This window comes from Misgurnus anguillicaudatus, chromosome 3 (genome assembly GCF_027580225.2).
Source record: "Misgurnus anguillicaudatus chromosome 3, ASM2758022v2, whole genome shotgun sequence".
In the NCBI taxonomy this organism is placed as follows: Eukaryota; Metazoa; Chordata; class Actinopteri; order Cypriniformes; family Cobitidae; genus Misgurnus; species Misgurnus anguillicaudatus.
Genome location: NC_073339.2, coordinates 20,413,346 through 20,430,871, shown reverse-complemented (window position 1 = coordinate 20,430,871; position 17,526 = coordinate 20,413,346). Strand labels below are relative to the sequence as shown.

Here is a 17,526-nt window from a genome sequence, read left to right as displayed (position 1 = left end):
GTAAATAGTGAAAAATTGTCATTTTCCATATAATCAATATAAATACACCATTCTACATTATATGGTGAAAAACAATAATCCAAAATTGCCCTCTTTGGCCAAGATTATGATCTGTGATCATACGATGCAGACTGTCACTGCTCTATGCGTTTTGAGAGCCGTTGCTATGCTTTCTAAAACCCAGTCAGAAGATTTATTTTCGATTTAAGATGAACCCGGGTGTTTTCTTTCAGCAGGCTCTGGAGGGCTCTCACGCTGTCCTTTTCCTTATCACTGCTCGTGCAGGCAGCTGCAGCATCCATTTGAACGGCAACTGTCGGGTTTATCCTCCGCTTTCATCTCGTGCGGTAGACCTGTGCTCAAAGAGCACTGGTGGCCCCGATTTAGCCCACTCGCCTCATTTCAGAATCGCAGACGGTTGTGCTGTCAGGAAAATAAAATCTCTGCCATGCGTTGTTAATGGCATGTGCATTTCATCATGCTTTTTTGATTGCCATTTTTTTTAAACGCCCAGACCCATAAACATCATCAAAATCTGAGTTTTGGAAGCTGTTGTTAAAGTAAACAGAATTTAAAATACACTAGATGTCTTAACACACGCAATAAAGGTTGTGGAAAAAGAACAGATGTGTTAAAAAGTCATGGAATCTCTCTCCAGTTCAGATTCGCTATGTGTGTGTGTAACACAGAGGGTTTGCATCGATTAGCATTTCTGTCTTATTGATGTTAACACTTTAGTAACTACACAGGCTTGTTCCCTATTAAATATGACCTTCTTCCACTCGGGCGGCTGAATGTTAGGAAATCGCTCAGCCCTTTGTAAAATGATTTATGCATTCATACAGTCTGTCAAGGCCTATTTCCACTTCAAAGGACCATCTAATGAACAAAGTTTGTGTTTCGCCTTCCGGGTTCCCGTGATGATTTTCTGATAAACTGTTTCGTACTTTTTTCACCGTTTAACATATTGATCACATTTAATTAGATCTCCCAGAAAACTTTCGATGTTTACACTTGTGCTATATGCATAATTATTGTTTTAATGCTTAGAGCAGTATTAGATTCGTGAGTTTGCATTGTTTGTGAGATGGTTTCTGTTATTTTGCATGCCTTATAGAGACTTGGTTATCATCAGTGTGTGTTGCTGTGCAACTGTGTGTGTGTATATGTGTACAAAACTGTCATAACTTTTCCTGAAATCCTTCAAACGCAATTCATCCTCAGGCACACAATTTGTCTATTTCTCCTCAGATGAACACTCATTTGTCACATTTCACAATTAGCTGCAGGCATGGCATTTAGCTCATTGGGTTGTGATTAGAATAACTCAATGTGTTTGTCCTTTACGGTGTCAGCACGCGAGACTGCTGAATATTAGCATGCCCATTATTTGTCACTTTGTCTGTTTACGCTGATGCCAAATGCATTTGATGGAAACTGTGATTTGTGTGCGGCTGTCATCCAATATTCATCCCAACCTTTCATTTATGTCACTTGCTTTATGGTGTATTCGTTTTTCTTGTCAGACTTAAGATGGTTGATACTAATTAATAAGTCATAAAAAGAGACAAATTAGGCACAGTTACAGCTTGAGTAATCTAAAAACAAAACCTCATACCCAGAGGGCCACAAAGTCAAATGCTAAACATGACATGTTACAGCATAAACCGCTTGTAAGACTCTGACATCTGATCCCTAATTTTCTCCGGGGTATGATGTGTTAGCACTAAGCAGGCCCTTTGGTTTGACCTTAAAGCTAACAGCGCTCCCTGTCAACATGTATTACCGAGGTTTCAGATTCCGGGTAAACCCAGTGTCACAAATAAAAGCAACATAATAACAATATTTGACACTTTTGTATTTTGTTCGCTTAACACCTTTCAGTTTTGAATTGCTTTAAGATTGGTTCAATCATGCACGAGTCACTGTGATGCACCCTCTGAGATTAATATTTCAAAGAGTATAAATAAACCTGTGATGCTTATTATCACTAAAGTCCCATTGATGTACTAAAGCAGGGTCCTCTTTTTAAATCAGATGCCTTTATGAAATAAGGTTGGATCTACATTTGTAAGGTGAACAGAGGATTCTGAAAGTGGAGGCATTGTGATTTATCATCGTGATAAAAGTGTATTTTTATGAACAAAGCAGTTTTTGCTGAAATGATACACAGTATAAGAAAGGTAATTGCATTCTTGTTCTCTATCCCAACAACAGTATGGTGCTGATATTACACTTCCAATATTGTGAGAATCATAAACCTGCTTTCTCTGTTTCTGTAAACCATTGGCGGCATTTAAATTTCACGAAAGATTGAGATGGCTCTGTCTTCTCTAGTCATCGCCAATATGCTGTATCAAGTGATTTGATTGATGCACTGCGCTCGATTAATTAAGACAAAGAGGAGAAGACATGGTGAATGTTTGACTTGATCCGATGCCTTGAACAGATTTTAGCTATTAATTCTGAGCACATACAATGTGTAATCTGAATAAATGATAACAGCTTTTCAACTGTTTTCATATCTTTAATCTAGCCAATAAGTAATAACTGCACTCTAAATTCTGCTGGGTTATTTTTAACCCAATGCTGGGTAAATATTGGACAGAACACATATAAATAAATCAACTTTTGCTGGGTTGTTGTTGTTAACCGAACCATAAGTTGCATTGAAACCCAGCAAAGGTTTATTTATTAACCCAACATGTGTTCTGTCCTATATTTACCAAGCATTGGGTTAAAAATAACGCAGCAGACTTTAGAGTGTGTTTAATATAAGGTGCCACACACACAATGTTAGCTAGATTAAGCTACGGAATTAGACATGTCTGTTTCCATAAGGTACCATTGAGAGATGTAGCAGGAGAGCCACATCACATCATTTAAGTCTTAAATAAAGTCTTAGATAAAGTGGTAAAAAGGTGCTTTAGCATAATAAATTGACAACTGCTTATGAAACTGGAAATTGTGATTAAATTGATCTGCTTTTTCTACCACATGCATCCTGCTTGCTATATACGAGCTTCAGTTCGACTTGGTTTTGCCAAGTGTTGACCCAAGGACAACATTTTTTTGTAAATAAAACCTAAACCTACACTAAATCCCAACCCTAACCATAACTGAACTCTAAAATCACAGGGAAATGATAAATGAAAAATAATGGTATACGCTCACCTAAAGGATTATTAGGAACACCATACTAATGCTGTTTTGGACCTCCTTTCTCCTTCAGAACTGCCTTAATTCTACATGGCATTGATACAACAAGGTGCTGAAAGCATTCTTTAAATATTGGGCCATATTTATAGGATAGCATCTTGCAGTTGATGGAGATTTGTGGGATGCACATCCACGGCACGAAGCTCCCATTCCACCAAATCACAAAGATGCTCTATTGGGTTGAGATCTGGTGACTGTGGGGGCCATTTTAGTACAGTGAACTCGTTGTCATGTTCAAGAAACCAATTTGAAATTATTCAAGCTTTGTGACATGGTGCATTATCCTGCTGGAAGTATCCATCAGAGGATGGGTACATGTTGGTCATAAAGGGATGGACATGGTCAGAAACAATGCTCAGTTAGGCTGTGACATTTAAAAGATGCCCAATTGGCACTAAGGGGCCTAAAGTATGCCAAGAAAACATCCCCCACACCATTACACCACCACCACCAGCCTGCACAGTGGTAACAAAGCATGATGGATCCATGTTCTCATTATGTTTACCCAAATTCTGACTCTACCATCTGAATGTCTTAACAGAAATCAAGCCTCATCAGACCAGGCAACATTTTTCGAGTCTTCAACTTTACAATTTTGGTAAGCTCGTGCAAATTGTAGCCTCTTTTTCCTATTTGTAGTGGAGATGAGCGGTACCCGGTGGGGTCTTCTGCTGTTGTAGCCCATCCGCCTCAAGGTTGTGTGTGTTGAGGCTTCACAAATGCTTTGCTGCATACCTCGGTTGTAACAAGTGGCTATTTCAACCCTAGAAATGGTTCTGCGTGAAAATCCAAGTAACTGAGCAGATTGTGAAATACTCAGACTGGCCTGTCTGGCACCAACAACCATGCCACACTCAAAATTGCTTAAATCACCTTTCTTTCCCATTCTGACATTCAGTTTGGAGTTTAAGAGATTGTCTTGACCAGGACCACACCCCTTAATGCATTGAAGCAACTGCCATGTCATTGGTTGATTAGATAATAACATTGAGAAATTGAACAGGTGTTCCTAATAATCCTTTAGGGGAGTGTAGAAGCAGCTAATCCTGGTTGTAAGCTTAAACTTCAAACAAACTGTAAACTTATTTCTGAAATCTAATTGACTGATTGAAATGTTGTCCCAGGGTTAACATAATGTTGCCCCAAGGACATCAACCACTTGGTAAAATCCCATGAGCTCCAATGGGACTGTGAAAATTGATTGATCATAAACTGTAATCGACAGGTGCAAAGTACACCATAGTCTTCTGATTGGCTAAACAATTGGCTAACAATCTTTAAGAATCGGCTATAACCCCATCTCTTCCTCCAACACCTCACTTGCTTATATTTTCTCTTTTCTCTATCCTTATCTTTACACTGTCAAACTAAATTACTAACCCTTGGCTATGTATACTCTAATTGCTTCTAATGTTACTTCATTCGTAAGTCACTTCGGACAAAAGCGTCTGCTAAATGACTAAATGTAATGTAATGTAAATGTAAACGACAAAAGTGTCTGCAGCCACATTTTGTAGCAGTTTGCAGAATTGTCACAGAAACATTTAATTCACGGATATCTGTCAGATAATATGGATATCGCCTGCGTGCCATTCCATTAACAAGATGCCTAAAGCACTTTTAAGGTTAGGAATAGAGCAGCAGTGTTTATTTCACATTATTGTATAGTGTTTATATAGCATTACTTGTGAAGGTCGCTGTCCGTGGTGCTGAAGAAAACTGTTTGTGGCTTCGATTGAAAGGAGAGGTGCTCAGTACCAGGCAGTATCCTTACAGTATCCATGACAGCAGCATCATAATATTTCATAGATGTAGGCCTACAAAAGCTGCTCAGTCATAACAGATCTATTTTGGAATTCTTTTTTATCAGTGATTTTACTGAAAAGACAAATGGACTAAATATTATTTTATTGAGACACAATAAACCGTAAAAAGACTTTTCACTACCAGCTTATTTTAATTTGGCATCACAATATTACGTACCTGTATGGTGGGTTGCAGAGCCCCCTCTGTTGGTGGCGTGAAAAATTCAAGTTTTTGTAAGTTATTTACAATAGCAAGAGGAAAATATCTTGTTGTTTGTGTATAGGTGCCTTTAAATATTCAGGTATTGACAAAATTCATGAAGATCTGCAATTCACTTAGAAACATCAGGTGATCCCTTGTGTGCGCTGTCTCCATATGTTGTGATGCAGTTGCCTTTGGCATAAGCCCTCCCTTCACCTTTCCACACACACACCCCATCTGTCTGCTTTTCTTTCCATCAAATCTAGCAGCATTCAATAATAAATAAACAAACTTGTGCCTGTTAAGAATATGGAAGAAAGAAAGGAGGAAAGAATGAAAGACAGACAGACAGAAAGAATCATATTGGTGAGTTTTCATTATGGTGGTCTCATTTAGCCTACCCAGATAAAATACTGCAAGAAACTTGTAAAGACTATAGTAAACGGTAGAAAATGAATTATATTGTAGTATATTATAGCAATTAGCAAAAGCCAAATCTACAATTCAGCTTGGTGTAAAGACTGGTGCACGAGTCAAGGAGCTACGCGAGATCGAGCAGTTCTACACATCGGAAAGCATCGCCCGCCCGGCTGCAAAATGTTTTCATATTAATGCGTCACACACGTGGTCCATCGCCGCAATATCTCAAAACTCGAGGAAAATGATAAGTCGCCCGGGGAGAAAAGATAAAGAGTCTTTAAGCCTCCAGTAGGTGGGACGCGCGCGAGAGTCTTAATGAAGAGCGCGAGACGATTTCAAATTGTGTCGCGAGCGCATTGCCACAGATAAAAACGCAACGCTCGTCGCCGTTCAGCAGTTATCTTAATCGGAACCTAAATCTTTCCATTGCCTGTCTTCAACAAAGAAGAGACGATAACCGAGCAACCTATATGTTTCAACATGCAAAGAACCCTCTACTGTAAGTCGTTTTCACAGTATTTCTCGCGCTTTCTCAAAAATTCCGGGTGTGTGATGTGTCGCGTGACTGATAAATTAAAATCCGCTTCATTTGCTTATTTATTGTCTTTGCTATCCTGGCTGTTACAGGATTGTTCAATGTATTGATATCTATGCAAAGGAAATAGATCGGTCAGTTAATGTTGTTTTAATCGTTTCTGTCAGTTAGAGATTGGTTTGCATGGCTCACGAGGCTCTTATTTAATACGCATGTTAACAAGGTTGCTGCATCTCTGCTTTATATTTGCGTGTATGTTTGTTCTGTTTTACGCTGCTTTACGTGACTTCTCTCTCTTCCGTGCAGGTGAAAGTTTGTCGTCTTCTGTGAGGGAAGGTACGGAGCTCGAGTCCAGACTCTCATCTGTTTAGTGTTGGATTGTGTCTCATTTGCGACTCGAAAATGAAGAGAAGACAAAAGCGCGTTTTGCAAATGGCATTTCTGTTTATGGTGGCTTTAATTTTTCTGCCAAACGTCGGGCTTTGGTCAATGTACAGAGAGAAGAGCTTGATGAAGTCGCACGAGTCTGGAGAGCAGGTGAGTAGACACCTTTGACATGTCTGTCAATCCAGCTTTTATGAGTTGTTGTCAATCAGAATGCTGCATTCTGTCTGAATGACCGAGTCCACTTGTACTAGAACTGGAGGACGTCATGCAGATCCTCCTCACAAATACCTTGAAAAGTTTTATGCTGGCATCAATAAATCAAACGTAACTTTCAAAAATTTCATTTCAAGAGATGCACTGTAGACATATTAGTTATTTTACGTTTGAGTTCTGTAGGTGACTTTGGTTATTGAATAAATGTTGGAAACTGGGAGTGAGAATGCGTTGGAATTACATGGTGGTTTTGAAATTGTTTTAAAAAATCCTTCATCGTTGAATTCTATTGAACATTAATCTAAGTGTTTGGCAAAGAACAGATATTTAATTGGTAGAAAAATATTCAACCACATTTGTCTTTACAATGCGAGAGTTTTCAATACAATACGCAGTGTCCCAGAAAAAAAAGACACTGGATATCCCATTTCCACTACCACAATAGTACTCCAATTAAACTTTGAGGACGCAACATCTTCATGCACCTTGCTCAGTTGTTTATGAATAGTTCAAATTACATTATTGTGCATTTGCATCCCACAAGATTATGCATTTAGAAGCACTTAGGAAATTGTCAGTGTTTCCCTTCAGGGAAACATAAATCACCAGTCAGCAATGAAAGAACATTTTCTTGCAAGACGTTCAAAATTACATGGATAGAGGTCTATCTGAAGCTGATACTGAATATTTATTGTTTTGTGTCTGATTGTCTCAAAGAGGATGAGGTAATAGATCAAGCTCTTGAATGATTGATCTTTAAATAGTCGGGATTATAGTATCAGTTTCATAGGGTTTTTAATGTTTTAATTATGATTGACTTAAGCTCTAAGAGAACAACATGAATAAGCTCATTAGCTCTGCAATTGGCTGCTACTTGTGATGGGATTGCAATCAGTGATTCTCCCAGCAAGTCTCCCATTGTTGTGGTGGGAATCGTTTATACCCTCATGATTCAATTTAGAATCGATTCTTAGAGTCCTGATTTGAATCAGAATCAATTCTTGACGTACTAATTAGCATGTTTGTGAAGTCATTACGGCACATTTGTTCTCAAAGTCAGACTACTTTTGCTTCTAGTCATGTACTGTATTTTAATGCAACTAAGGGCTCAATAATCCATATATATGTATATGTTCTGTTTCTGTTGTTGGACATAAAAGAGGTAAAAATAGTAATTAAACGCATCTCATTAATTCTGCATATTAACTACTCTAGCAGTAACTTCCACCAACTGACACATCGTCTGATCATCATTATTATACACCTACGTTAAGGAACTGTGGTTTTGGCAGTATTATTGTATTTGTCAAACCTGTCTGGATAACAAACTGTGTATATTTTTTCAGAAATATGGTCATGTTCTTATGCCTATATACACGCACATTTATGTATAACTTTAAGAAAAATATATATTTATATGTTAGGTATTTTTATTTATACATAATATTAATTATATATAAATATAAAAATATAAAAATATACACATGTAAATACTTCTTAAATATATACAAGCATGTGTATGTATTTATATATACATAATTATTATACACAGTACACACATTTATATAATGTAAATAAAAACTTTTATTCTGCAAACGATTAGTCGCGATTAATCGTTATGCAGCTCTACTTGCAACCCAGTATCATGAAATTATGTACCTATAGGCACGTATGGACCACCGTGACAATGTCACGCTTTTCTGTTTGTGTCACTGTCACGTATTGGTTACTCAACTTTTTTGTCCTAATTTATTACCATTGTTGCTTAGGTTTAGGGTTAGATTTACATAAAATTACATCCCTACCCAAACCCAACTCTAACCCCAACGTCAGGCGACAATTGGTTAAAGTATCACAAGAATAAGTCTTGTATTTTTTATTTTTATTTTGTAAAAACAAATACTTAAAATGACATACTAACGCAAGCACCAAATCTAACCCTAAACCGAAGCGACAATGGTTTGAAAATAGGACAAAAAAGTTGAGTAACCAATATGCGACAGTGACACCAACAGAAAAGCGTGACATGCTTACGCTCAAACGCGCCAAAGCAGTCCATACGTGCCTATAGGTACAGTACATAATTTCGTGATACAGGGTTGGCTCGTGTAAGCAGGTGCGCGTTCGCTCTCTAAACTGTCATTGTGCTGCACCACTCCCGCAGTTGGGTTTCGATAACATCATGTATTATTTTGTAAACTAACTTTAAAATTCGATTTTTGACATTTGTGAATCGATTCTGTCAGAATTCTGTCCAATCTAAGAATCGAATTTAGTCCCCTGAAAGCATCTAGCATGTGGAAAATCACTTGGGCTGGGTTGGCTGCACTCACCCTACTACTTCTGTTATTGATGTGTTGGTTGTGGTTCCCTACCCAGAGCATCGCTACTAGAACACATTTCCTTTTTTCTGCACTGTCAACCAGAGAGACCGATACTAACTTGCCTGCCCTCTCTCTCTCTCTATGTAAGTCTGCAACTCCCCGGCTGCTGAGGGGTGCTGTTGGCTCTTGTGATTTCGCCCCTGGGTACCTGGTTTCTTTTGGTTTGTGTAACTGTGATGTAGTTTTCCTGCTCAAGGGAAAAATGCTGAGTCTGTTTATTGCATCTCGTAATTGCTCCTCTCTCATTTGTTTTGCCGGAGTTGCATGGGTTTAGCCTTGGGCGAGCGCAACTGCACGAAGCCAGTCTCTTCATTAAAGCTAAATCAGTGTGCAAGCACCACCGTGTTGACAGGAACAAAAATATCACAAGACCTCTTGCAGAGTGTTGTCCTTTCTGTCTTAGTTGACTTTCCTTTCCTAATTTCTTCAAAATGCATTCTACGAGCAAAACAACCCTGTTCACCCCGCTGTGAGGATTGCATAGGTGCGTTAATGCAATTAAAGCCAATGTGATAGGTAGGCTTTCTCACTGATTACCACACAAAATGGGCGCTGCTCCCTTAGTGAAACATTAGGCAGTGTCTGCCTCATATACAATGCAGCCTCAATATGTCATGTGTACAGTCTGTCGTTTGAAATGTTAATGGCATGTAATGAAGTAAACTAGAGTCGCAGTCTATTGATTCTCCGGCAGTTTTTAAAAGAATATCATGCTGTGAGGGGAGGGCATTGCGTAGATATAACTCAATCCCCTCATGTCAAGCTCTTTCCTCATTCGAAAGAGGAGCTTGAGTTTACCAGCTCTATAGAAAGAACCCATTGCCTGTTATTGTGCACCCGTCTGAGGGGGAGAGATAATTGACGACAGAGATATTGTGCCAATAAGCACCCAAGAATACCGGTGAATAAGCCCTCCTTGTGTGTCCTCTTTTGTTATCCGATAGCAATTACCCATGATTCAATCAGCCCTCGTATCCCGAAAATCCTTCCCTCAGTGATGTTAAGCGAGGTTTAACAAAATGCTAAAAAAAACGCGATGGGAAGTGTACCGAATGACAGATGCTGAGTTCCTTTCTTCTGGGAAGACATTGTCTGCTTTGTTATAAAGAAACTGTGTTGAGCTCTGTCCCTCCTTCCCTTCGAAATTCTTGCTGCCTCTCCTTTGGGAAACAATCATGTTGAATTAGCTCTGGCGGCCCACTCCTGGCACGAGTAAACAGCATCTGTGTACTTCAGTGGGTGGCGCACACGGCGCCGGTGCTATGAGATGGACGTGCGCTGATAAGCGTGTGTCAAGACTGATAACCTTCCCTCAGCTCCTAACAAGACCCCAGCATTGAGCGTGACATCGCGAAGGCCCACGAGCATTATGAAGAGGCTGTCTAAGCAATCCTATCTCACTGCTCCACTGCTCCTCTGTGTGTTGACAACAGTGGGGCGTGCAAGTGCTGTCACAGATAGCGATGAGGATAAAGAGAGGTTTGCCATTGTTAACTACCTGGGGTGGATGCACAGTGGATGTGGAGGCCGAGGTGACCTCAGGCTCTTTAAGCTCGCTGGGATTGACCGTGTTTATGTCACTCGAGACGAATGAATAGTATTGTCGCGTTCCATTTGCGAGCGAAGTGACAAGAGGAAGGGAGATGTAGTAATTGCAATTACCCTTAGTGTCATACGGGAGAGATACATTATGGTAATGCACATGTCAAGCTGACAGTGTGAGCATGGGTTAAGAGTGCGCTAGATCATTTGAACTGAATTGTGGTCCAGGCATTCTGAAGAGTCACACAAATAGGGAACAAAAGAGATTTTCAGAAGGAGGCTATAGAGGGATGATATGTGTTGTATGTTTTGTCTGTTCTTATCAATAGTGTCCTTTACTGCTAAGGCCCCAGTTAGTGTCTGGCACATAGAAAGAATTCAATTTGGAGCTGTAATAGGTTGCTTGACATACAAGTGAATGGCGACCATATTGGACGGAGAAGGAATTTTGCTCCTCATATTTTCCATTTAACTGAATAAAAATTAAATTGTGCCGTCATGAGGAAGGAGGCCGGGTGCGAGAGAAGGTCTCAGTCAGCCAAGTGATCAGATCCTCGGGGAATGATGTAATTGAATGTCTCACCTTGGAGTGAAAGTGTCCAGTGTTCCAATCAAATAAACCATGTATACCTTCTCCATGATCCCGTGGCATTCAGTTATCAAAAGTCATCAACTTCACATTGTTTCTCTGTAATTGCACTCTACCCAGAAAAGGTTAAAGATAATTGGATTTCTTTTTAGACACCAGGTTTTCATATTTCCTTAAATGGACAGACTTCAAGATAAATATATGAATGTGAGCAGAGAAATGCACAAACTCGCCGTCCACTTGGCATTCATGTCAAACATTGTGCTCTCCATCATTACCACCCACAGACACACTTGATGTCCTGTGCCCCTAATATGAAGAGAGCCGTGACCCTCTCGAGAAGATGACAATTTAAACTTTATTACTCTGATGGGCCTCATATGGTGAGGACGGAGCAATGTCTTGGGCTGTTCGATGTGGCTCCCAAGAGTAATGCGCATTTCATATTGAGCGGCAACTATGTAGCGGAGCAGGGTAATATAAAACCACTTACTCTCAGGCTCGCAAAACAAAGAGACACAGACCTTTCCGGTCTTGTGTGTTTGGCACCTCCATTAAGATAATAACACAATTGCAAGAGATGAAGGGCTCTTACTTTCACTCTCTCTCTTTCTCTCTCTCTTTGTCTCTCTATCTCTCTTTGCTGTCTTTAGCAATGAGAGTAATAAAAAGGTGCGTGCTTATGATGGTTATGTGCGTGATTGCACATTGTGTACTGATTATAGTGAATCTAAATGTAACTACAGTACATTTCAGTAGATTTAGGGCATAAAGGTTATCTGCTGTGAAATAACATTTATTTAATCATTTATTTATTTAGAGTAGCATGAACGAAATTATAGCACATGCTTATGTTGATATAATAATTTAGCAATTTCTGCCTAAATCCATATTCAGGGCTGAGTTTTAACTGCACATGTATTCAGACTAGCTTATTTTAATTCTATATAATTATGTAGAATAATGGATTAGTCCAAAGAGGTTTTTGTATGTACGGGATGTGTTAGGTTCAAAATCTAATTAGTCAAGCACACTTGAAATTATTTACAAAATAAAAGCATGCTTGTTCAAGATTGGCACTTTAACTGATTGCAGATAAACTAAATAATACATACTGAACAATTTATGTCATTATGCATATAATCACAATTAAATGTTAAACTAAAGCTTTTTGGGTGTGGCAGTGTTAATCTTCTCTTTATTTTACCTAAGGTGATCTTAGAGATGCTTGTGTTGAATTATGGCAGTTTTCACTGACTTCTCCACCCGAGTGATTGTTATCTGAGGAAAGTGAGGTCTTTTTTATTTTATGGCTCCTCTCAGAGCGAGCGGAGAGATTTATGGCATTGAAATCTGCCATGCAAGGTGATATTTGTCATTGGCAAAAAATACCAACAGTTAAATTAGGCGGTGGTTTAAAGACGTCACCCATTCCAGTTGGTGATTATCAGATATGGGAAAAAGGTGATTACTGTTAGGTGCAGCTTTATTGCACAATATTGAATTATTTGAACATTTCTTCACCATCCGATTTGCATGTTTAAGTTTGGCTGCATGTGTAAGTTTCGTCTTGTGTAAAACAGAAATCAGTCAGTTACATTTGCAGATAGAAAAAGTAAAAGCGTTTTATGGCCTCATTGAGAAAGTCAAGCTCAAGGTTATGTCATTAAAAAAAAAAAAAAAACGATTTGTGTGCTTACAGTGTATTCATTTTCTAAACCTGAGCCTCTCTCTCAAGGTTACTGCGGAATTGGTCATGTGAAACAGTGCTTTTCTTCTGTTGTTTAAAGTGATGATTCACAATCAATCTTATCTCTGTGTACTTAATCGACTTACATGCTCACTTGAGCTTTAATTTTTTTGGAGTAATCATATCATTCATGTTTTTCCCACCTTATAATCGAATCGGGATCGATTCTCAGCTGCGGTGTCTCGGTAAGATTTGTTTAGTCAACAGCTAAATTGAAAAAATGATCAGGTACTCTACTGTGTATCCCACCATTATCTCACATACCACACCATTTATTTTATTTGTATAAGCCAGCGTTGTATTTAGATCTATGTATTTATACAGTAGGATAGATAAGCTATTAAAAGATCAATTTGGAGCTATTTAGATCTTTAGTAATCTTTCAGGGTCTCATATATAAAACACTGTGTAGGATCCTAACTAAAAGTCTACGTACGCACAAAAGCCAAAAATGGCATATGCCAAAAAATATTAAGACTTATAATACAAAGCAATTTTCCTTTTATAAATCATAGATCACCTGCAAGTGTGCATACATGCATCATCCTCAGATCCCACCTTGCAAGCCCATTCTACCATTAAGTTTGTTTTTTATAGATCATCTTTTGCGTGGGAACTGCCGTACGCACGTTTCCAGCCCCATTTGTGCATACGCTCGTTTCATAAATGAGGCCCCAGTACTGTAAATCCATAAACACTATGGGGCAGTTTTCCAGACAGGAAATGAATCCAGGACTAGGCCTTAGTTTATTAAAACATTAGATAGTATTTTTTACAAGCATACCTTACAAAACTTGATGTGCATTTTAAGACATAACAAGAAATCTTGTATTTTATAAGTTTGGTGCTGAAATAGTTCAATTAAAAATGAAAATTTTGGAATATAGCTTACACTGTCAAGGTTTAAAACTGTACATTTTCTGTATACAGTACCTTTACAGATATACAAAACAATAAAATGTTGAACCTTTTTGGGTATATTATTGTGCCTTAAGGGTCTATTGTGTAAGGTACAATTAACTGTTTTGTACCTTTAACTGGTTTAAAATTGTTTCTTAAGATACACAACAGGTCCTCCGGATATAATATTGTACCCCAAAGGTACAACATTTCAATGTGTTTAATACCCATAAAAGTACAAAAATGAGCCTGTGAGGGTACCACCCCAGCAACAGGTTTGTACAGGGGCGTCGCTAGACCCCTTTTACTGGGGCATAGGGATTGGACTATTACCGGTTTCACGAGTAACCACGATAAAATGTCCTGACTGTTAGTATTATCGTTTAAAATATAATTATCATTACAACTGTCTTTGATTACCGTGATTTTGAAAACTTCCGGTAAATCCTGTTCAGCCAGAATGTACATCAGAAATGTTTTGTGCAAGGCAGGGAAAGGGAAGCAGAAAGGAGAGATGATGAGTTTAAGGGAGGTAAGACAAACTAGCCGTGTGTCTCAATTCGTTCCCTAGCTCCCGAGGTCGTGAATCAGTATATCGTGTACACAGGTTCGGGCACTGGTAAGGACCCTAGCTCACTTCACATTGGGACGATGTTCACTTATTTTTCTGTCAGGGCTGCTTAAGCGCGTTGTAATCACTCACAGCTGTTACTCATCTACAACCGGCAAATCCAACATCTTTCTGACTTAATTTTAAAAACAGTACATTGTGAAAAACGCGGTCATTATTCTCTTACATATCTGTGCATAAAATTGGAGGCATATAATTACATTTTACATGTAATAAATATATTTACAATTTTAAATAAATATTATTATTTTAAATATTGAGTAGATTGTGGTCCCTTACTGTGTAGCAATGTGTGTTTATATTTACAACTAAAACAAACGTTTGTCTTTACAAAAGTTCTGTAACATTTCATAAAGTTTTTTGAGTTGGATCACGTGATGTTCGGTTGGCGAGCTTCAGAAAAGGTCACGTGATTTCCGGTTAGGTAACATAGGGATCATCGATGCTCACTGGTTTTTGCGTTGGATTGTGGGAATTTTTAGGGAACGAACGTTCCAGTGCACTGAACGGATTTTGCGATTGAGACAGCCCTTAAAATTGCTGACTCCCTGATCTGGGCCTTGACTACTGAACAAGGGCACTGATTGAAACACACGGTACATCTTCACCCTGTCAGGTCTCAAACATTAGAGGAAAAATCTCAGGAAAACCTCTTGTGAGGTCTATAGAATTGCATTGTTGCTGAGAAAATCAACAGATGTTTGTGTTATACTGTTCTGTATTTTCAGATATGAAATTAATATTTAGTTTACTAATGTTTAACTCTAGGGCACTAACTTACATAACAGTTAGCAGTAACTATGACTGTGATTATTTAGTATAGCAGTCATAAAATGACTGTTTTTTAAAAATATCGACACTTGGTCCGGTGGAGCCGAGGATTGAACCACCAACCTTCCGGTTTGTAGACAACCTACATGAACCACTGAGCCACTGTCGCCGCCGCTGTAAAGAAGTGTTGCACACTTCTTGCACACAGCAGGCTTTCAAAAAAGTCAGCAAAAAATGTGGGGCCTATGCCCTTATAAAGCTTTATGTCTAGCAACGCCCCTGGTTTTGTACCTTTTTTCTACCAGTAAAAGTGTGAAACGGCATAAGACTCCAGTCAGGAAAGCTATACACCCATACATATATTGTAAAATATTTGAAAAAAATATCTCTATAGCTATAGTTATGGCAGTTGTCATCTTTTAGTGAAACTGACACGATATCTAAAATTCAAGTATGTAAGGTTATGTTCAGTGGGTGTTAGTGGGTAATTTTTTTTTCGGCCTATTTTAACAGTGTAATACTGTTTAAAAGTCATTTCATAAGTTCCAGTAAATGTTTTACCTTCTTACATTTTCAAATTAACTTGATTAGTATCTTTTAATATTGTGAGAAATCCTTCAGGCTTGTTAGAGGGTCTCAAAAATACATCTTCAAATTCATTTATTCTCCTTTTGAAATGAGCTCTCCCCCCCCCCCTCTCAATTTCTCTTTAATTTATTGCATATGAACGGTAAAAAGGGACTCAATAAAGTCAGCTGGGCTCACTAACAAAAAAGACCTTGATGCTTATTAGGATATTTTTGAGTCATTTTGAAACATTATCCAATTTAATTACTGCCCCACAGAACATCTTTGATCTCTTAATGGGGAAAATAGACGCTGACTGTGATGAATGTTTGCTAGGTGTTGTCAATGAATCTATATTAGCGGTTTTCCTCTTTGTGAGACTGGAGGGCTAGATGCTGGATTTATGAGATGAATGACTATAGGTTTAGCAGCTGCACTGCACAGGCAGATATATGACAGGACTGGCGAGGGAACAGCTTGAGACCAATCACCCCACTGTAGGGAAAACTGAGATAGATATTAGTCTGTAAAGTTGGGAGCAACTGTCTGCCCAGAGCACCAATTTATCTTGAGGCTAGGACAATGTATGTGCCATATAGGAATGGATAGGGGAGAATAAGGGAGGAGAGGTATACAGTGATATGTGACAACAGATGGAATGCGCAAACTGCCATTAGTGACAGCACTATCCTTAGAGATATGAGTTACAGTGACCTGAAGTGCTGCGCATTCCTGTCAAAACATCCTTCTAAAAGTTCCACGTTACACCTTTAGGATTGCGTAAAAATACCCTGACATCATTCCAATGAAAGTCCTTGGTCTTGTGTACAGTTCACCAGTATGTAATGTAATAATGTAATATGTTATTTTTTGAAAGGACTTTCCTCACAACGAAAGCAAGGCCAAGCAGGCGATGAAAAATAATATCAACAAGTAATATTATATTTTATTGTACCATTTATAAAGTCTCATGATCTAAACTAAAAGATAAAGTCAAGCCCAACCCAATTTTTTTATTCAGTCTGCAATACAGCAAATAACAGTAGTTACATTTATTGCTAATACCATTTCATGTCTTTAAAAACAATCTTTAACATGATAGGGCAATTTTATACTAATTTATGACAAGCACTTGATTGGTGGACAAAAAATTGGTTTGGTTGGATTGGATTGGTTGCTGCACAACCGCGTCATAGCTCATTACCATTAATTTAAGCTGATTTCAACTCACAGCATCCAATATGCAACGCGCCGCTGCCCGCCGGAGACTTGAGCTTCCAAAGTTACCGGAAGTCATTCATTTACAATGGAAGCTGGCTTCTCTCAGTTGCAAGGAGCATCAAATCCATCGGTGTCGCGTTTGGGGCTTCTTGAGCGACCATGGTGTCAATCAGGAACTTGAAAGAAGCTCAACTTTATGGTAATGAGCAGGGTTCCCACGGGTCCTTGAAATCATTGAAAGTTTGTGAATCTGGGGGACAAAATTCAAGCCCCTGGGAAGTTTTTGAAAATATACATACATAGACACAGGTCATTGAAAGTGTTTGAATCTATTTTATGCAAGAAGTTTTCTGAAAAAAAATCCATATTATTCCCTGTGTAGTGTAGGAT

At 38.6% G+C, this 17,526-nt stretch overlaps 1 protein-coding gene across 2 annotated transcripts in view; it reads left to right on the top strand.

Annotated features, from left to right (window-relative positions):
• The first annotated feature begins 5,442 nt into the window (after positions 1-5,442).
• Positions 5,443-17,526, top strand: part of galntl6 (polypeptide N-acetylgalactosaminyltransferase like 6) — a 317,093-nt gene continuing 305,009 nt past the window's right edge. Inside the window, exons 1-2 of one of the 2 annotated variants that reach the window (XM_055205086.2) lie at positions 5,443-5,592; positions 6,488-6,718. In XM_055205086.2, coding sequence (XP_055061061.2) covers positions 6,584-6,718 — 135 coding nt within the window. In that variant the 5' untranslated portion in view covers positions 5,443-5,592; positions 6,488-6,583. Of the gene's footprint in view, positions 5,593-5,774; positions 6,146-6,487; positions 6,719-17,526 lie in introns of those variants that run through there. The other variant, XM_055205085.2, reaches the window with a different exon arrangement.